The sequence below is a fragment of the Apiospora hydei genome (genome assembly GCF_038363865.1).
Source record: "Apiospora hydei strain CBS 114990 chromosome Unknown utg000010l_segment0_segment0, whole genome shotgun sequence".
NCBI classification, from domain to species: domain Eukaryota; kingdom Fungi; phylum Ascomycota; class Sordariomycetes; order Amphisphaeriales; family Apiosporaceae; genus Apiospora; species Apiospora hydei.
In genome coordinates, this window is record NW_027117369.1 from 1085842 (window position 1) to 1105394 (window position 19553).

The 19553-nt window shown below is 55.5% G+C and overlaps 9 protein-coding genes across 9 annotated transcripts; 2 read left to right on the forward strand and 7 right to left on the reverse strand.

Annotated features, from left to right (window-relative positions):
* Window positions 1–383: 383 nt before the first annotated feature.
* Window positions 384–1532, reverse strand: PG997_014509 (oxidoreductase-like protein; the record flags this gene model as incomplete). The annotated part of the gene is made up of 2 exons (XM_066818823.1): window positions 384–592; window positions 701–1532. The coding sequence occupies 2 exons, from the start codon at window positions 1530–1532 to the stop codon at window positions 384–386; spliced, it is 1041 nt and encodes a 346-aa protein (XP_066661011.1).
* Window positions 1533–2383: 851 nt separating this feature from the next.
* PG997_014510 (MFS transporter) lies at window positions 2384–4201 on the reverse strand (the record flags this gene model as incomplete). Its single annotated transcript, XM_066818824.1, has 3 exons — window positions 2384–2713; window positions 2770–3682; window positions 3912–4201. 3 exons carry the CDS (start codon window positions 4199–4201, stop codon window positions 2384–2386), a joined length of 1533 nt encoding a protein of 510 aa, XP_066661012.1.
* Window positions 4202–5789: 1588 nt separating this feature from the next.
* On the reverse strand, window positions 5790–7335 carry PG997_014511 (monooxygenase; the record flags this gene model as incomplete). Its single annotated transcript, XM_066818825.1, has 4 exons — window positions 5790–6246; window positions 6302–6526; window positions 6595–7070; window positions 7246–7335. 4 exons carry the CDS (start codon window positions 7333–7335, stop codon window positions 5790–5792), a joined length of 1248 nt encoding a protein of 415 aa, XP_066661013.1.
* Window positions 7336–8440: 1105 nt separating this feature from the next.
* Window positions 8441–9650, reverse strand: PG997_014512 (Protein-lysine N-methyltransferase EFM2; the record flags this gene model as incomplete). Its single annotated transcript, XM_066818826.1, has 3 exons — window positions 8441–9069; window positions 9135–9492; window positions 9570–9650. 3 exons carry the CDS (start codon window positions 9648–9650, stop codon window positions 8441–8443), a joined length of 1068 nt encoding a protein of 355 aa, XP_066661014.1.
* An 810-nt stretch (window positions 9651–10460) lies between these two features.
* On the reverse strand, window positions 10461–11097 carry PG997_014513 (cytochrome c oxidase assembly protein; the record flags this gene model as incomplete). Its single annotated transcript, XM_066818827.1, has 3 exons — window positions 10461–10634; window positions 10764–10774; window positions 10830–11097. The coding sequence occupies 3 exons, from the start codon at window positions 11095–11097 to the stop codon at window positions 10461–10463; spliced, it is 453 nt and encodes a 150-aa protein (XP_066661015.1).
* Window positions 11098–11493: 396 nt separating this feature from the next.
* Window positions 11494–12062, forward strand: PG997_014514 (uncharacterized protein; the record flags this gene model as incomplete). The annotated part of the gene is given in 4 exon segments (XM_066818828.1): window positions 11494–11523; window positions 11593–11627; window positions 11788–11852; window positions 11863–12062. Coding segments are annotated over 4 exon segments (330 nt in total), but the record flags the coding sequence as incomplete, so codon positions are not given.
* Window positions 12063–12640: 578 nt separating this feature from the next.
* On the reverse strand, window positions 12641–13574 carry PG997_014515 (uncharacterized protein; the record flags this gene model as incomplete). Its single annotated transcript, XM_066818829.1, has 3 exons — window positions 12641–13089; window positions 13249–13458; window positions 13520–13574. 3 exons carry the CDS (start codon window positions 13572–13574, stop codon window positions 12641–12643), a joined length of 714 nt encoding a protein of 237 aa, XP_066661017.1.
* A 1191-nt stretch (window positions 13575–14765) lies between these two features.
* PG997_014516 (uncharacterized protein) lies at window positions 14766–16499 on the forward strand (the record flags this gene model as incomplete). The annotated part of the gene is made up of 1 exon (XM_066818830.1): window positions 14766–16499. One exon carries the CDS (start codon window positions 14766–14768, stop codon window positions 16497–16499), a length of 1734 nt encoding a protein of 577 aa, XP_066661018.1.
* A 1027-nt stretch (window positions 16500–17526) lies between these two features.
* PG997_014517 (MFS multidrug transporter) lies at window positions 17527–19339 on the reverse strand (the record flags this gene model as incomplete). The annotated part of the gene is made up of 6 exons (XM_066818831.1): window positions 17527–17589; window positions 17711–18058; window positions 18127–18256; window positions 18331–18755; window positions 18823–19212; window positions 19280–19339. The coding sequence occupies 6 exons, from the start codon at window positions 19337–19339 to the stop codon at window positions 17527–17529; spliced, it is 1416 nt and encodes a 471-aa protein (XP_066661019.1).
* Window positions 19340–19553: the final 214 nt, after the last annotated feature.

A 19553-nucleotide genomic window follows, 5' to 3' on the forward strand; every position in this document is an offset into this window, starting at 1 on the left:
CAGATGCTGTAGATACCAAATGTATAGGCATGCAGAAGAAGGAGGAGAGCTTGTATATTAATGAAATGAAATGTAAAATAGAAACTCTGTGAAAGCTCTACCCTTGATTTTAACATTGCGACTCCCTACTGGATCTCTGGGGATTATCTCTCCTCGGTCTGGTCTTGCTGCCTTCCCTTGTCTAGTGGTGGTGTTTCTTACTCAAATATTTTATTTCGTACATGCAGGATAACACTGAAGCAGTAGCCCCTCAATCGAGATCGGGGGCAACCTCGCGATGCACCGGCGCCCTTATCAAGTTGGGACCGTTTGGTAGGTGATCCCAATCATAGGTATGTTGCCCCTGAAATATGCACCAGAGCAGCCAAGAGATAGAATCGCAGTTAGATAAGCTCGACAACCAGCTTCGGGCTGGAGCTCGTACCCCAGCCCTTGGCGCCCATGTCGCATGCCGTCTGGATCCCATCCAAGCCTTTCGCGACGACCTCTGGCTCGGGCTTGCACTGCAGTGCCCCCGAAGCAAGAGCCTCGGGGACCCATTTGCCCCAGATCGCAGGGCCGACTTCGTTGTGGACGAGAGTACTGCCGTAAGCTATTGTTGTCCCAACAATACCGACAGTCAGTCAAGAACTCAGGGGTAAGAGAGTGGGTGCGGGATTGTGTAAGGGAAAAGAAAGGGGCGAGCTAGCTTTTTACTTACCATACCCAACCTCAACCCCCTCAGGAACCTCCTCCCCCACCTGCGCCGCCCCTGGCAGCACCGTCTGCACCCACTTCCTGCCACTACTGACACTTCCATTCTTCTCGAGCTTCAGTAAGATGCGCGCACACTGCGCGACCGAACCCCGAGACCACGCATCAAAGACCCCGACACACTCGTGCCCCCTGAGGGCCTCCACAATCCCGTCCTCGATCCCTTCATCATGATAATCGAAAACCCACGTCGCGCCGAGACTCCTGCAGTACCCGTGGTTCCGCGCGCTCGCCGTCGTCGCGACGTCGAACCCCGCCGCGACTGCGAGCTGGATGCCGCAGCTGCCGACGCTGGTGCGGCCGCCCCAGACGAGGATGACTTTCTTCTTCTGGCCGTTCTCGTCCATGGCCGCGGTGGCGGTGCCCGGGAGCGGCAGCGGCAGCGCCATGGCGTCTCTCTGGAACAGGGCCGTCGCGGCCGTGCTCAGCCCCAGCGGCAGCACCGCGGCCTGCGCAAACGAGACCGAGTCGGGGATCTTGGCCAGGAGCCCCTTGTTGGTTTTGGCGTAGAGCTGGAACGCGCCGCTCTTGAAATCGCCGGCCCCGTGGGCGCCCGCGAGGCCGCAGACACGGTCGCCCGGGGCGAACGAAGCATCACCAGAAGCGGAAACGTTGGCGCCGACGGACACGACCTCGCCCGCCAGGTCGCAGCCGAGGACGGCCGGGTAGCCGCCGTCGGCGGGCACGATGAGGCCCATGGCCTGAATGAACCAGTCGACGGGGTTGGCGGCGACGGCGTGGGTGCGGATGACGACTTCGTTGGGGCCGGGGACGGGCATGGGGGGCTTCGGCTATGGCGAAGGGGCGGGATTTGGGGGAGGTGAGCCAGGCGGCCATGTTCTTTTGGGGGGTTGGAATAGTAGCAGCAGCCATGATGGTTGTTGGTTGGTGTTGTTCAAGGAGTCGGTCGTTAGTTCGGCAAGGGTTCGCCAAGGGCAGCTTTGCTTTCTGAAATATCAAGGTGGATGATGCGGAAAGGGTAGGTGACCAGATAAAATACTGTTTGATGTGTGTAGGCAGTAAGCATTGACAAGGGCTCCGTGGAATGGAGAGGGTGTTCCAGAAGCATACAATGCGACGCCCGTCCGGATATACATGCACATTCAACCCGCGTGCGAGACAGAAGGCGCACCTGGCGCCCCCTCGGGTTACTTACACATCCGGAGTTTACTTGGCTTTAGGTCCTATAGCCGCGGCCGCGATGGCGTAGCTTGGGAATGCAGCAAGGTCAAGGATGAATAAAGAATCCTGCAAAGGCTGGAGGAAGGGTCTAAATGGCATCACTTCAAGTGCCACATCATCCGGAACTGACCAACTTTCCGGCCGCTATACTTGAAATGGCAAACGAGTAAAGTCTTGGCACGGAGTCGTGGGCCATGAACGACACCGAGGTCCGTCTCGGCGTTAGATGATGTGCTTAACTGCGTGGCATAGCTCCGTGCGGCGCTGTAGATGAATTTGAATCCTGCTGATTATTGCGGTACGTGGACGAAAGGGGGAAACTCAGTAAACGGAACAGCATTCAGTCAAACGGTTTGACACAATTGAGGACCCGAGAACGCTATCTGACGTGTGCTTTCTTTTGTCTATTGACATTGACTTATGCAATGTGATTTCGGTACGAGACATACTACATCCGGGCCTTGGTTTCTGCCCGAACTTCGGTTTCTTGATCGATCTTTTTCTTCTCCCTCCAGCTCTGGCCTCTCCACTGTAGCAGGGCGGTCGGTATGCATGCCACTGCGAAGATGATACCGACCATGATGCCAGCGGAACCAGCACCCCCGACGCTCTCCAGCATGTCGGGGAACCAGAACGGGCCAATAAACCCCCAAGTAGATCGAACAACATTGACGAAAACACCAATACTGGCGCTATGCTCAATGTGACAGTCTACAGCGTAAGTAACGAGAACGGTAGTGATGAGTTGGTTGCCGGCTGCGGCGATACCCACGCCAACCTGTTGCTCAGATATTAGTCCCAAGATCAACTTAACAAAGCGGCATAAGTACTTACGATAGGTGTGACGGTATAATGCCCTTTGGTAGCATTCTGTATCTGCACTCCAAAGACGATAAGACCTACCATGGCCAAGGCGTAACCAAAGTAGCTGAGCCAAAGCCGGTGCTCCGGCGCGGGCCGATGACCAAGTTTCTTGGCCTTCTTGTTCATCCATAGATCACTGAGACGACCGCCTATCTGCTCTCCGATAACAGAGCCAACGATCATGCCGAGGAACTGCAGGCCAATCTGCTGCGGGTTGAGACCAAATTTGGGAAGAAACAGTTGCGGGATCTCGACGGTAAGCAGCACGCTCGTAAAGCCGAAGACAATGGAGTAGGCGATGGTAGGCACCCAGATGGAGGCGTACCTCCAGAGCGACAGAGGCTGGATAAATTCCATCGGCTTAAAGGGGCTGGGGTCGAGGCGCTTAAAATTGAGATACTCCTGCTTGAAGACCGAGTCCTTATGCGGGACGCCCGATCGTAGATAACGCGTCTCGGGGCCGAAGAACAGATAGGCGATGAACTGGATGCCATTGACAATGGCGAGCACCCAGTATATCCATCTGTAGTTGCCGGTATGATACGCGACGAAGCCCATAAAGAATGGGCCACTCGGAGGCCCCAGGGTGACGAGCAGCGTCCACATACCCATATAGGTGGCTCTCTGTTTCTTGAAGAATGTCTCGGTCACGACCCCGCTGCCGATGGCGATGGCGGGACTGATGAAGAAGGAGGTGAAGGCGCGGCAGATAGCCATGGACGAATAAGTTGGGCTCAGCGCGCAGCCGACGTTGAAGAGGAGAGAACCGACGGTGCTGATGAGCCACACGGGCCGGCGGCCGTACCGGTTCGACACGGGTTTCCAGAAGAGGGGTGCCCAGCCCAGGATGGCGATTTGGAGGGGAGGTGAAGTATGAAGCTTTCTGGATCGTGACGCCGAGTTCTTCGGCTATATCCTCGTAGGCCGGGATGACGGCGGCTGCGATGAAAGTGGTCATCATGGCCTATGTATATTCTCATTAGCCATGACTTTCTTGTAAGAGGCCACAACAAAAGCATTTACACAATATCATTTCAAACCTTGGAAACATAAAGGGAGAGACTGTTGATGAACAACTAGAGCTGTATATTAACTTACGTGAAAAGCCACACAAGAAAGGTTTGCGAGCTTCTTCCATTGCGGCCAGTTGTAGGGATCTGCCGGGTCTGCCGAGGGGTAGGGGCTCGAGGTCGAGAGTGCCGTGACGTTTGAGCAGGTAGTCGCGATGTTCCTGGGAGATGCCGGCAGCAGCGCCGGTGTTGATGTAGGTGGCCCGCGGACCCAGCTCGAGGTCCTCGACGGCGCCTTCACGTCGAGTCTCTCGTCTCTCTAAACCACCTTCATCGTAGGCACTCGAAGCTTCCTGCTCCTTGGCCACGGCGAAGTCTTGGACGTTGTGCATGGCTGGCTGACTGTCTTTCTGACGACCAAGCGTCCTCTGAGACCACTCTGATGGAGAGATTGGAGGGAGGAAGAAAGAGGAAGCCAGTACAAGACGATCGGATCAAGCCGAGGATCAAGTAATAGAAAAAGGCGTGAACGACTTAAAGGACAGACACAAGCCAGCACATAGGTTCAACGTTCGACTTTCCGTCATTATTTCGTGTAAGTGTATGTAAGTAATACCAAGCCTTTGTGAGCCCACTGCGTAGCCGACGGGAAGGGACCGTGGCGAGCCGCCCTTTGCCATTGCCCGAAACGAAAAAAGAGTTGCCGAGCACGACTGCCATCCATGCCTCGGGATTTGGTAACAGGAATTAACTGGGGCCCATCTTGCACACACGTAGCGAACCAGACCAGACCGAACGCATCGTGTATCTGAAAACTGGGACTGGCTGACGTCTGCGTTTCTGAAGCGGTAGAGGAGGAAGGAAGCTGCAGGGGCATAACAGCAAAAAGCGTTACTTCTCTCCGCATCTTTCTCCGCATTTCCCCCCCATACACCATGCGCGCTATCTAGCACTATTCCTCGGGTGCTACCCCCGGCCCCCCGCGAGACGAGATTGGAGTTGGAAAGTTGGAGACCCCCGCAGCAGAGACCAGGCCCCCAAATCCACTCTGGCATTCCTCCTTCGGAGCAGATTCCCAGACTGGGCGATGCTACCAACTACACCATACCGAGTTGAGCACCGCCGCTCCAAAGCAATACGACCCGAGGAGGGAGGAAACGTCATGCCGTGGGATCTGTTATCTGGGCATGCGCCTGTCATGAGGCTTGGCTGTATGCGAGACCCTTAAACTTACTTAGGGAAAGAAGGGATAAACGACGTGCTACCATAAGTTATTTACGAAGGTATGTGACACTCAGCTCGCGGCGAGTTAAGAAACCTAGCAGTAGGCAGTGGTGGTAGGCTGGTAGGGGACCACGGAACAAGACACGGAATGGGTTGCCAGTGCTATGATGACTAGGTCATCACTAAGCAACGACTACCGGCTATCTTGTGGGGAACTGGTGCATCGGTAGATATCCACAGTTTGGGCAAGATACATATATCTGTGCATGCAGGTTGTCGGTACATGTTTCCAATATGCAAAACATGGATACATTTCAAAGACAGAAACACAGAGAGGGCTTTACTGAGTTGACCATGGAGAACACAAATTAGGTACTCATGCGATGAACGGCGTCGGTATAGGTCCCGCCAACCAGCCAATAAACCCCCATCGCGCTCGAACCAATCGCTGTTATATAACTCCGGACCTATGATACAGAAGTTGAACGACGTCGTCTCCCGCTCTGGTAGGATCCGGTGGATGCGCCATGACTCGAATGCGCAGCCCCTGGCAACTATCACCTTCCTGTGTCCATCCCACAAAAAGCCAGGCAGCTATACAGAAGTATTATATGAAGAGCTACAAGATGCATGCCCTGTAAGGACGAGACGACTACAACAATATCACCAACGGTTCTTCGATCACTAACAACTGAAAAGAGACATATGCTTTTTATGTGGATTCCCGCCGCCTAAACAAATTACACATCTGCTTATCTAGGCTTTCGTCGCAAACCGCTCGGCCAGCTTCTCCGTCTGCTCGGCCTTAACGTTGACAGCGTCCTTCTCGAACCCGGCAATGGCCTTGTACGTGGCCCCAATGCTCTCGAGCTCCTCCTTGGGGATGACGTCGTAGATGTTAGCGAAGCCGTCGGGCGCGCGCTCGTGCGCCAGCTGCAGCACGTGGTCGGGCCCGTTGGCGCGGTTCGCCATGACGATCTGGGCCGTGGGCGGGAGGCGAGTCTCCTGGTAGACCTTCAGGGCCGCCGCGATGTCATTGGGCTTATCGGACTTGGTCTGGTCGAGCAGGCACTTGGCCAGCGTCTCAGCGTCGATGATGGCCTGTGTCGCGCCGTTGGACCCGATCGGGTACATAGCGTGCGCCGCGTCGCCGAGCAGCGTCAGCCGGCCGAACGACCAGCGGTCCACGGGATCGCGGTCGCACATGGGGGAACTCGAAGACGTTTTCCGTAGAATCGATCAGCTCCGCCATCTTGAGGCCGCCGCACGCCCACTCGGCAAACGGCCCCGCGAACCGCTCCATGGGCACGCGCTTGGTCCAGTCCGTGACGGGCGGCGTGACGTCCGGGTCGCCCTCGGCGCGGACCCGCAGCTCGGCGATCCAGTTGACGAGGGACTTGCCCGCGCGCAGCGAGCGGCCGCTGATCGGGTACGCGATGAACTTCTGGTTCGCGTGGCCCGCCCAGACCATGGAGGCGCCGGTCAGGTAAGGGCTATCGCGCTCCACGCACCCGCGCCAGAGGATCCGGCCCGAGAAGCGCGGGGGCCTTCGTGCGGGTACAGCAGGCGCCGGGCCAGGCTGTTGATGCCGTCGGCCGCGATGAGGACGGCGCCCGTCATGCTGGGGATGGCGGCGTCGCTGCCGTCGCTGCGGCGCGTGAACCGGGCCGTGATCGAATCGCCGCCCGTCCCCTCGGCGTCTTGCTGCTCGTACGAGGTGAGGGTGTGATCAAGGTGGATGCGGTCCTCGCCCAGCCGCTCGCGCGCCGCGTCCAGTAGCAGCATCTGGAACTCGCCGCGGTGGACCGAGAACTGCGGGACGCGGTAGCCGGCGTGGGCGCCGCGGGGCTCCGACAGGATCGGGTGGCCGTGGCGGCTGTAGAAGTTGAGCTCGGCGGTCTCGACGCCGATGTCTTGCAGCTTGGGCAGGAGGCCCAGGTTCCGCAGGATCAGCACCGCGGACGGCTGGACGTTGATGCCGACGCCCAGCGTGGTCAGCTGGGCGCTGGCTTCGAAGACGTGGATGTCCGTGAAGCCCTGGCCGGAAAGAGACGAATGTTAGCCTAGCAATCCACAGTATATGTATGATAGGGACATGCTTCAGTGAATGTGGAGAAGCAGATTGAACGTATGCCGTTGCTGTAGGGGATCGTTCGGGGTGGTGACAAGATGGATGGTGCTACCATGGTATAAGCTGTGGACACTTCCTTACCTCGGCGTGCAATGAGAGGGCGGCAGTCAGACCCCCGATGCCTGCACCGGCAATGATGACCCGGGGTTGCGGAGTAGTGAGATAAGGCATGGTGAAAGATACTAATACGCCTTTTGGAACAACAGTCTAGGAGCGATCGTAGTGGGGAGGAGATAATGAATGGACTTGAGAATCCTCCTATCGCTTAGTATGTAAGTAAGTATGGCAAGAATGAGTGAACCGCCCAATGCCTCCTCCGTCACCGCAGTAATAGCAGAATCATCCGGCAGCCGAGGAGACAGACATCTTGCGAGGTCGGCGCCCTTGCATATGTGGCCGGGTCATTGTTTTCTTCAACTACCACCGTCAAGCTGAGAGAACAGGGCGGCGATCACCGGATCTCGGATCTGGGGGTCAGGGGTGGTCCAATCACTTTAGTCGAAAGCGGATATAAGACGGTGCATCGCATCCCTCCCTTTGACTGTGTGAGGACACGTCTAACCTGAATAAGTCAACACGAGTTTCTATATATACATTGATCTTGCTAGATCTTGACCCGGTGTTGTAAGTACCGTGGATCGAACAAGTAGGGAAATTTCCGTGGGCAGCACAGTCAAAAGCCCGTTGGAATTGAACAAGCGGTTACATACCAAGGACAAACCTGGATCCTCAAATATGGACTGGAAAAGTCTTTAGTGCGTGTTATTGGCTAGTGCTAAGTTTCGGTATTTAGCCACGGGTAGAATACTCGAAGCGAACTTGGCGCTGGGCTGGCTGTGGGCTTTCAAGTAAGTGGAGAAAACACACAATTTCTAACCAGTTGACCGCGATTCTAGTCTCCTGGGAGTATGTCCGCTTGGTTTTTCCCAGCCCGAACGTGCACGGCACGTTGCTGCTGCAAGACTAACACGGTTGCCTGGCTATGGGCAACTTGACACACTGTTGCCAGTGTGCATGTCTGCTTCGGTGGCTGTTGATGGGCGCATTTAGGTACGCCTCACGGCGATGGAGGGGTCAATTGCCTCAGTATGTTGTTTTGGTCTAGGAACTATTTCGCTCTCTATATCTAGGATCTAGAATCTAGGATCTAGGATCTTTCTATATGCTTGGTCTATATCATCTCGTCATGACGACTGACATCTATTGACTCTAAGGGTGTCGTTTCGTTTCATTCGTGTGCTCGTGTAGTTAGTTGCCGTTTCGTATCTCTCCTTTCTTATTTCCAGCCAATATGGAACAGCTTGTAACCGCTCTCATCCCCACGCCCAAGGCCATCGGGCTTCGCCAGCGTCTCGATGTTGAGGATAGACAGCTTGCGCCCCTCCGCATCCTTGGGACACTCGGGTGCGCCAAACGCGGCCTCCACGGTGTCGCTGATGCCCTCGAACTTGCCGTTGGTGCGGACGGCGATGAGGACCCAGAAGATGCCGTCGGGGGCCAGCAACTGCGAAGCGCAGTCGCGCAGCCAGACGGCGTGTTCCGGGGCGTAGATGACGTCCGTCGCGACCAGCATGTCGGCCGGCAGATCGAGCGGCGGCGCGCGCGACGGTGCCGACCAGTCAAGGTGGCAGGCGTCGACGGGCGGGTTCTCGACGCCGGGGAAGTTGCTGGCGATGTTGGCGCGCAGGTTCTCGAGCACGACCGGGTGGAAATCCGTCGCGATCAGGGGGTCGGCTGCGGGACGCCGAGATGCGGCAGCATGTGGCCCATGGCGAGTCCCACGAGTCCCGTTCCCGCGCCGAGCTCGACGATGCGCGGCGCCTCCTTCTTGGCGAGGTCCTCGAGTCCGAACCGCGCCGGGGAGGCGCACATGAGTTCGGGCAGGATGATGGAGGCCGCGAAGCTCTGTAGGCCGACGGCGGTGTGGTCTGTGCTTGCCAAGGGACCGTCAAGCAGGCGCACACTAATACCATTTTCGCAGGAGCCGGTTACTGGCGATGGCGCTGAGGAGCGCAACGTGAAGGCGAAGTCGCGCACGATGCCCTCGTCTTCGTGTTCCTCCTCGTCAGGGGCGCTCATGAAAGACTCGAGGATGCAGTAGGCCTTGTCGGTGGCTAGTTGGCGCGCTTCTTCGGGGATAAGAATCATCTCCTCAGCCCGCGAGACGAAGGAGGTCAACCAGCGGATGGCGAAATCCCGTTCGAACGCATCACACCGCAGTTCCTCCAGTGCTTGCTTCACGTTTTCCGCATCTTCATTTTCAGTCTCTGATACGTAGCCAGAGTCGACTGGAGGTGTGGGCGCAACCGGCAGTGGGTTCTTCTTTTCCTTTTAGGCGACTGCAAAGCGAGGGACAGCGGGATGGGGCAGTAAATGGCCTCCAGGTTCTGCAAACTAGCCAAGACCTGATCCTCGGTGAAAGTGTCAGGCCTGCACAGAGGAGGCAGACTGCCAGTCGGTGGCAGCGGGAGAGCTGCGGCGCCCATGGAACCGTGCTCCGACGAAATCGGCAATGACCACCCGGAGAAATGGACGGGGATCGTGGCCAGATACCGGGAAGTGGAAAAGGGAATGAAGCAACAAAGGGAAAAGAGGGAAAGACGGAATGAACTTATACGCCCAGTACGTACTGTACATATTTTCCCTTTTCCCCAGGGGAATTTCAGCCAAGACCCACCGGATCAGCACGATCTGAACGGCTGGAATTCGGGGCTTGTCTAATCTTGTCTAATCTCCTTCAGGTCCCTGGCTGCACATGGCAATTTTTTTTCCCTATTTGCTCCGGTGTAAGCCGGGGTGGCCTAGAGCAGCCCAGCAGGTGCCAGTAACAGGCCAGTATCCACTCCGCCGCCCCTCGTGGCTGACTCGTTGGCCTAGACGCCTCAACGCCCAATAAGCTGAGTCAACTGAGCCCATTTGTTAGGTACTGATTAGGTACTCCTGAGCACGAAGTGGCCTCCTCCAATGCCCCCTTAACAGTCGGTGGTGTTTTTAATGGCTACGAATTGAATCATCCCACTCGCCAAGTTGGTCATACTGCAACGCTCTTTCAAACCGAGCTCTTGCTCGATTCTTTGTAGTGCATCGTCTTCCGGTGCTGAGGCTAGATGTCAAGTGTAGGGGACTGCAACTTCAATTCGTGGGATTCAGGGGTAACGGTGGTAATGGGCTGGGAACTTTTCTTTTGAGCTCCCTCCTAGTATGAGATTTCCTTCTTTGCCGGACCGACCATATCGTATAACTGCGGTTTCTTTTTTGATATAGACAGTGACGTGGGCGGGCTTCCCAACCCAACATTAATGATACCTGCCTTGATAGCGTTTGGGCGGCTCCAGCTCCGTCACACTGTCCTTGACCGTTTGCCCCTTTCGGTACTCTTCCTCGAGTGCGCGCTGCATGTCGAAGTCTAGCTGGCGCTCCTTCTTCACGCGCTGCTGTTCCATGTCCCTGACGACACCCTGGTGCATTGCCTGTAAATCTCTGGCATTAGCCCGCAATTTGCGATATCATGATAGAACCATGTAAAGTCTGGCAGGAGCATTGTTCTCGAAAAAGCGATGCCATGGGAATGATTGCAAGTACAAGGGACAATTACATACATCCTTCTCAACTATTCGGAATTAGCAGGCCATCAAAACCATGGGATTTTGTGAAGAAGAGCTTACATTGTTGTTGAAAGTGCACGAAGACGACGGTTCCTAGGGCCAAGAGGAGGTGCCGGCCAGAGTGAGCTTGGAAGCTTGCGACATGGTGTACGGGTTTTCGAGGTGCGTAATGACAACTGCTATAACATGGTCTCTTGAAAGACTCTCGGCGGTTTTGTTCTATGACGGCGTTGTCTATTGCGCTACAAACCTGGTGAGCCGATGACATTGAACCAAGATGCCCATGAATATGAATTAAGGATTTCGCAGTTGGGAGCTTGGGCCACATTCCGTCACATGCAGCCTGGCTCGGCCTGACAGCGACGTCAATCAGGGCGTCCAGGCGTATCGGCTAGCTGTTGCATCTGCTGCACAGTGTATCGGGCCTGACTTAGGTAATGCCGCGCTGCGACAGTTGAGTGCATTCCCAGGGCCCCTACATCATCATCCATCAACCGTTCCCATTCCTCCCAGTCCTACAATAAAGCACATTCAACGCATCACTCATTCATTAAACCCAAGAGCCCGCGCTCCGCCCCAGTTGCCAGTTCAATTTCAAGCCACGCACCCCGCGACCCGACCGGTCCTCGCAAGTCAATATGGTAGGCCTGTTGATGCCTCGACCTCGGACCAACCTCATGGATGGATGTTGCTAACTCGACTTGCTATCTCTCAGTCGGCTCAAAACTCCCAGGGTATCCAGACCTTGCTTGATGTAAGCGATACTACCCCTCAAAGACTATGCATTCAAGATGTGTGAACTAATCAACTACCCTCACCGCAGGCCGAGCGAGAGGGCATCCAAGATCGTGCAGAAGGGTACGCATTGAATCCAGTTCCCGACGCCAGCCACCCGACTCTCCCACCTTTCTTCCACCCCCCACCCCCAGCTTCACACGCCGACGAGCGCGAACCACCACAAGTTTCCTTGTTCAATCTCAGCTTTCGTCATTACTAACTCTATGCCCCTCCCTTCCAGCTCGCGAGTTCCGCACCAAGCGCGTGAGAGAGGCCCGCGACGAGGCCAAGAAGGGAGATCGACTCGTACCGCCAGAACAAGGAGGAGGAGTTCAAGAAGTTCGAGTCGGAGCACGGCGCCGGCAACAAGGCGGCCGAGGACGAGGCCAACAAGGAGGCCGAGGTCCGTATCAAGGAGATCCAGGAGGCCGGCAAGAAGAGCCAGGACAAGGTCGTGAGCGATTTGCTCAAGGCCGTCTTCGAGATCCACCCCACCCCTCACGTCGAGGTCTCTTAAACGAAGCAGACAGAAGGCAGAGAGCGATACACAGTACCGATCAAGTGAGGAAATGGGATGTATGTTATGGGATCGTCAACGTCGTTGGTAGCATAAAGTAAAGAGAGAACGAACATGCACGCATTGTACTGAAGCTCAACTGGCCCCCGGCGCGATCCCACTTCAACGCAGGTTCTTGGAGAGGGAAGGGTTGCTTCACCGAGTAATTAGCCGTGCGGGATTGGGCGAGAGAGGAAAATCGGTTCATCGCGCCGTGACCCCCCAAGTTTTGTCACGAGGGCTCTAGGCGGCTGCTGTCCGGATATGTCGATAAAGAGAGAAGCTTCAGGTCGGGCGGGCGTGTTAGTGACTGGTTTTGTGGTTGTCCTACTAAGTATGGTACGTACATCATAGATGAGGCACAGGTTCTGGTTCAGGTTGCATCAAAGCCCTTTGGGGCCAATATCATGTGATGATTCTATATGTCGCGCGTTCGTTCATCCGTAAAGCGGCCGGCCAGACTCTTCTTATCTTGGGCCGTGTCTTTTGCAAGTGATCTGGTCATTGACCAAGCATGCTGTCTATGTCTATCCGTCGTCTAATTCGGAATCTCATCCGGCAAACCGCTGCCGAGCTCAACCATATCCTTCCAGCTCTTGCCCATACCGCCGCCCTTCTCCTTGGTCTCCTCCCACTGCCTGAGCCGGATCTGAGGCGTGACCCCGTCCTCGCCGACCTGCTCCTCTGCCTCAAAGTCAAAGATGCGGTAGTCCGCGTTCAGGTAGAAGCAGCCCGTAACCCCCAGCCGCAGGAACCCGGAGTGGCTGACGACGATGATGACCTTTTCCGGACGGTCGCGCAGCCGCCGCAGCGAGGCCTGCCCGCGGTTCAGGATGGCACTTCGTGTGGCGAAGTAGTGCGAGCCGGCGGGCGTCCGCTTGTCGGGGTACACTGGGTCCAGCGTGCTGAAGTCCACCTTAGGGAACTTGGGCGCGAGGGCGACGGCGGCGCCGGGCATGCCGGTGTCGCATGGCTTCGCGGAGTTTTCTGGGTAAGAAGAGCAGCGTTAGTCGATCAGATTTGGCATTTTCCTTCTTGTCCTTGTCGCTTAGGAGACCAGGTTTGGGGTGGGTAAGATCTATGCCTATGGCCTCCTATTTCCTTTTCACCCCACCCCCCTTGTGCGAACAAGTGCGGCATGCATACCTTGCCAGCCGGCATCGGCCTCGATCTTGACGCCCTTCTCTATTAACCAGTCCAGCGCACCCATGGCAGTCTGCATGGTGCGGATCATGGGACTGGTCACGATGAGACCGGCATTCTGGGCCACGGGGTGGTTCATCAGGTTGGCCCTGAGCTCCTGCACTTGGGCATGCCCATTCTCTGTGAGCTCTGGGTCATGGATTTGGTAGTCCTCTGCGGCCACACGGTTAGTAGAGACTTCATGAGAAGTTATCTTTTGAAATAAGATGCTGACTTGTAAGATTATGCAACGCCTCGGCATGGCGAATGAGAATGAGTGTCGGGGCCATGTTGACTGACTCCTTGGTTTCGCGATCTTGTTGTAAATATGCCTTCTTCTTTCTTTAGGACACGTTTTAGCTAACGAAGGCTGCCGAGAAATAAAAGAAAGGAAAAATCACCAGGAAAAGTTTGCCTCTTATATGGATGATGTCCACATCAAGCAAAACTGAAGGAAATCAAAGAGTGAATGATTCTAGAATCTATAACATATTCCAAGACGTTGCATCTGGCAGAAGAAGGAGCAAGCGGCGGTCTATAACGGTCTGACTTGGTCAGCTCCGAGACCTCATTCGCCCCTAAGACCAAAGGAACCTACATACACTCCATACATAGCCGAGTATGGCAGTGCACGATAGGGCGTACTCGCTTGTCGCTAGCTAATGTCTGACCAGTCTTAGCAGTGAATTTAGCCACATAGTGGACAACCAACCTCAAGGGGGACCACACATCCCGTATGATCTTGCATGGCATCACCAAGTGTTAGATACCATGTGTGAGATCAGGTTGTCAGTGGGATCGCCAATTGGAGTGCGTTCATATTTAAGGTTGTCAGTTGTCAAGAGCAGGTACAAACCATACAGCACAGTGCGAGCCTATAGCCATAATATGTGCAAGAGCCCAGCAGAAGTATGTAAGTACAAAATGCACATGGTAAGAATCGCCAGTTGGTGTGCAGAAGAGGGATATGGATGTTATTTCATGTCCCGTAAAGTCCAATCACCAGGTCTTTGGAAAGAGAGATCGATTCCCTTTGCAGATCACCCGAACATTGATCGAACGTTTAGCCAGAAGTCCATGTCTTGGACCAGCTTCCGAACCAACCAGAACTCACCTCAGCCTGAAAGCTTTTTGGACATAGCCAACGGCCACAATTACTCGAACAAGATAATGGACTAACCAGGTGTACCATAGCGGCCAGATCAAACAGGCATTACTCACTGGTATTGTGCGTTCCAGTGTCTATAACTGTTGTTAACTTGTGCATGCGCGCTGGTTGGTTTAGGTAGTCCAGTGCCCTTGTGCTGCCTATTGGTTGGCTAGCTCCAGCTTAAGCCGTTGGTCCCAGTGTCAGTGTCGGACATTTTTGGTTGCTTAGCACCGACCAGGCTGACCTGACCTGAAATAATAAATAACAACCACTTTACCAGCACCAGCCATTTCACCACCACGCCGGTCGGTTTGGCGCCACTTCGCACAAAATGACGAGCATCGACGAGCTCTTCAAAGGTGTGGGCAGCAAGCGCAAGCTGGACCCAATCAGCGACCCTAGCCAGGTCTACAAATCCGCACGTTTAGAGAACGAGGAAGACACAGAAGCCGGCCCTGCGCCGCCGCCCGACGACGAGGAAGGCGATTACGGTCCCACCTTACCACCAGAGGACGAGGAAGGCGACGATGAGGAGGGTCGCTTCTTTGGCAGCGGAATCACATCGGAACAACGCGAAATCCTCGACTACGTAGACGGCGTCGACATACCTGCCGAACAAAAGATCGACCTGCCCTGGTTGCGCAAAACATCGCTCAACTTCGAGAAGCTGGTCTCCCGCAACGCACAGCAACGCGCCAAGTTCGCCGACGACCCAGCCAAGTTTATCCAGTCCGAAGCCGACCTGGACGGCGAGATCAAGGCCCTGAGCATCCTAACCGAGCATCCTGACCTGTACCCTGAATTTGCGCGCCTCGGCTGCACAGGCACACTAGTCTCGCTACTGGCGCACGAAAACAGCGACATCTCAGTTGACGTCCTGGAAATTCTTAACGAATTGACGGATAACGACGACGTTGATGCGTCACAGGAACAGTGGGATAGTCTAGTCGACGCAGCGCTGGAAGCCGACTTACTAGGCCTGCTTGGCAGTAACCTGGAACGACTCGACGAGAAAGAAGAAGTCGACCGAAACGGCGTATACTATGCACTGGGCGTGCTGGAGAACCTGGCCAGCCGGCGCACCACAGCTGCCGAAGCAGTCGGCAGTACAGAGCACTTAATAAAATGGCTGTTGACGCGGATCCAAGCCAAGGAGAGCCGGATGAGCCAAAATAAACAATACGCAGCCGAAATTCTGGCCATTCTGCTGCAAGCGAGCCCGAAGAACCGGACGAAACTCGCGGAGCTAGACGCCACCGATATAATGCTACAACTGATCGCCAGCTACCGAAAACGCGACCCTGAAAAGGGCGGCGAGGAGGAAGAATACATGGAGAACCTATTCGAGGCGCTTACGTGCCTCGTGGACGAAGCCGAAGGAAAGACAAAGTTCACAGAGGCAGAGGGCGTTGAGCTCTGCCTCATCATGCTCAAGGAAGGAAAGATGAGCAAAGGTCCCGCATTGCGACTCCTGGACCACGCCACCAGCGGACCGACCGGCGCCGAAGTCTGCCAGAAGATCGTCGAGGCGGCCGGCTTGAAGACTATATTCACCATGTTCATGAAGAAGAACGACAGCCAGACTCTGGAGCACCTGATCGGCATATTCGCGTCCATGCTGCGCCTACTGCCCGGGGGCTCTGCGGAGCGGATACGCACGCTGGCCAAGTTCGTGGAGAAGGACTATGAGAAGACGGCGAAGCTCGTGCAGCTGCGGCGGCAGTTCGCGGCCCGCGTCGAGCGGGCGGACGCCGAGATCCGCGCGGAGCAGGCGCAGCTTAAGACCGCCGAGGAGCGGGAGGAGTACGCGGGTGACTGGTTCTCGCGGCGGCTGGATGCGGGGCTGTTTTCGCTGCAGACCACCGACGTCGTGCTGGCGTGGCTCGTGGCCGAGGACGACGGGGCCCGGAGGAAGATCACGGCGCTGCTGGCCGAGCGCGACGAGACGCTCAAGGTCCTTCGGAGCTCGATCGAGGAGCAGATCGAGGGCGTCGACGAGGTCGAGGATGCGGATGGGAAAGATACCAAGGAGATGCTGACCACGCTGGCGCAGTTCCTGCAGTAGATACATAAGCAGTCACTAAATTGTATAATACGGTGTACCAAAAAGCAGTGGCATCTTTATTCAACTACTAAATGTGGTTTCAGCTTGGTACACAAAGGCCGGAAACTTGATTAATTAGGCCAGAAACAAGATTAAGCCCCAAGCTGCTGGACATCTCTATGCGATACACCATCTACCAAGTGGCCGTACTGAGAATCCTCGTGTCGACGAGAAGTCGTAGCGTCGCTATGGTCTACTCTCGTCGGAATCTGCCTTGGCCACGACCGCGATAGCTTGTTCCACGACCACGAGGTCCTAGTCCGCGTCCTCTCGGCGGGGGTCGTTGCTCCAGCCACGGCCACCGTAGTTTCGGTTGGAATAGCCTCTGATGTTGTTTATGCGACATACTTCCAGCTTGAATACCCACAAGGGACCGTCTTGGATATGGAATAACTATCGGTAGGTTAGCACATGAGTATGGGATAACCTACCTGTCAACCAGGCACCTACAGTCCCTCATTAGAGGTATCACTTACCAAGAGGCCCGAAGCGAGCCGAGCTTTCACAGTCTATGTTCGCTGGATAACAAGTGCCAGAAGACGAAGAGAGTGAGCGCATAACCACGGGAAAGGATATAGAAAGCTGGTGCAGAATCACCGGGGCAGACCGCTGCCAAGACGGGTCTCTGGATTGAGAACTTACAGTCGAAAAGACTCCATATGGCTAGCGATTAAGTGCCTCATCTCGCGTCGAAGTGTTCTTGCGGGGTTAGGGCCAGTGGCAGAGACTATTGCGCACCTTAAGCATCGGTTTGCGAAGTCCTAGGCGAATGCCTACAAACCTGGTGTTTATCCCAAATTATTCTAGTGTTATGCAACGAAAGGCCAAATACCATTCTCGCTTCTCTTACATGATTGATATTGAATCCAGCATATCACTCAAGAAGTCAAGTTGTGCTCTTCCGAAGAGTCCACAGACAATCTCCCAATGAAGGGGAACTTCGATCCTGTACGACACCTCGCACGACCTCCATTCTGCAATGGAGGAATCAGACATCGGGAAATGCAATGCCCTTGAAGGGATATCGAACGAATTCGATTCTGCTACGAATCTTGTAAAGTAGTGCAATCAGACAAGCCCCAACGTACTCCAACCCCTAATCCTCTCCCCATAGAACCACAACAAGATAGGACTCGGTATCGCCAGCCCCAGCGTCAAGAACGCCAACATACTGTCCCCCACGGGATGCCCAGCGCGTCGTACATGGCGGGCGCGAACAGCGGGAAGCTGAACCCGCACATGGTCCGCAGGAACGCGCCGACGGCCGCGGCGCTCGCAGCGTGGCGCGCGCCGTACGCGTCGGTCACGTAGGCCTGCGCGGACTGGAAGGCGAGGATGAGGCCCGCGGCGAGGAAGACGCAGCCTAGGTCCGAGACGAGCCAGTGGATCGAGGGGCTGGCGGTCCAGCCGTACATGAAGAGTCCGAGGGGTGTGAGGAGGCCGCCGAGGAGCATGGGCGGGATGCGCCATTCCGGAACGCCTTCGGTGCGCTTGTAGTACTTCTTCAACCAGGCATAGAGCTAGAAGCGAGGAAACTGTCAGCTTGAAAGGGGGTATTTGACTGGGTATGCAGAGACCAAGAACTTACACCGTCAATCAGGGGATGGCTGATCTGCAATCCGATCATGAACCCGAGACACAGCGACAAGTAATGGAGGCTCGAGATGGTCTTGCCCATTCCGTAGATATCTTGCCAGACGCGATCGAATGTCGAGAGTCTATGTTCTTGGTCATTAGCATACGTCCTCACGATTGACAGTTATGAGACTGGGGTTGTGGCATTAATACGTACAAAAGATACATCACACCATACAGAAACGCTCTGTACACCGACGGCGCCTGGACTGCCGGGTGCGCGACCAGCATAATGAAGGGCAGAACCAGCCTCCTACGAATAATGGAACCCGAACTTCGCTTCGCGTCATCATACTCTGTGCGAACATTCTGTGCGCCTGTTTCTTTCCTGATGCGAGCCGCCCGTTTGGCCAGGATGCGGGGTCCGTAGGTCTCGCGCAGGAAGAAGAAGGCCGTGACCTGGACCGCGACGTCGAAGAGGGACGTCGACCAGAAGATCCAGCGCCAGGAGACGCTCTGCGAGATGTAGGCGCCGACGATGGGCGCCACCGTGGGGCCGATGAAGGTCAGCATGCCGTAGATGGTCTGGCCCTTGCCGAGCTCCTCCTTGGTCCAGACGTCGGCGATGACGCCGTTGCATAACTAGGCCAGAGGAAAAGAGCAGATATTAGCGAGGATGCATAAATTCAAGGATGTTGGGATGACTTACGGCTTGCGGCGCGCTGCCTCCGATGCCGCTCAGGAAGCGGAAGGCCAGCATCTGGCTCTTAGACGTGGAGAAGCCGCACGCAGTGTTGAAGGCGAGATAGATCAAGTTGGCGTACTGCAGCACACATACGCGGCCGTATATCTCAGAGAGCGGCGCCAGAACGAACGGTCCCTGAGCGTAGCCGAGCAAGAAGATGGACATGACCAGGGCCTGCATGAAGCCCTTGGGGATGTTGAGCTCGGCGCCGATCTGGTCCAGCGCGGGCGTCACCATGGTTGACGAGAAGGGCGAGATGAAGGTGAAGCAAGACACAAGAATGGTAGCAACCCATTTTCTCTTCCATGTCCAGTTGAGGGGGTTCTCAGGGTCGTCGGGACCATCCCAGGAGACCTAGACGGGGTGTTAGTGATGCTAAAGAAAGGGGTAACTATTGGTGGATGGATGTGTCGCAACTCACCACGACCTCTTCATCATTCTTCTTCTCCATCGATAACTGGCTACTATCTGGGCTCGTCATCTCGCAATATGAAACAGTAAATCATTGTCAAAGAAGATGAACCGCTCACAAGAATAGGGAGAATAAGTATCGGCTGATCCTTAGGCCTTGAAGCTGATTCCTTGCGCCAAGGTCAGGTTTGTGCCCCCAAGTCTGCATGGCCCATCAACTCCCCCACAGCCTCCTTTGCTTTTTCGAGTTGGCAGGCTGGGCGTACCGTGGGGTGACGACACGC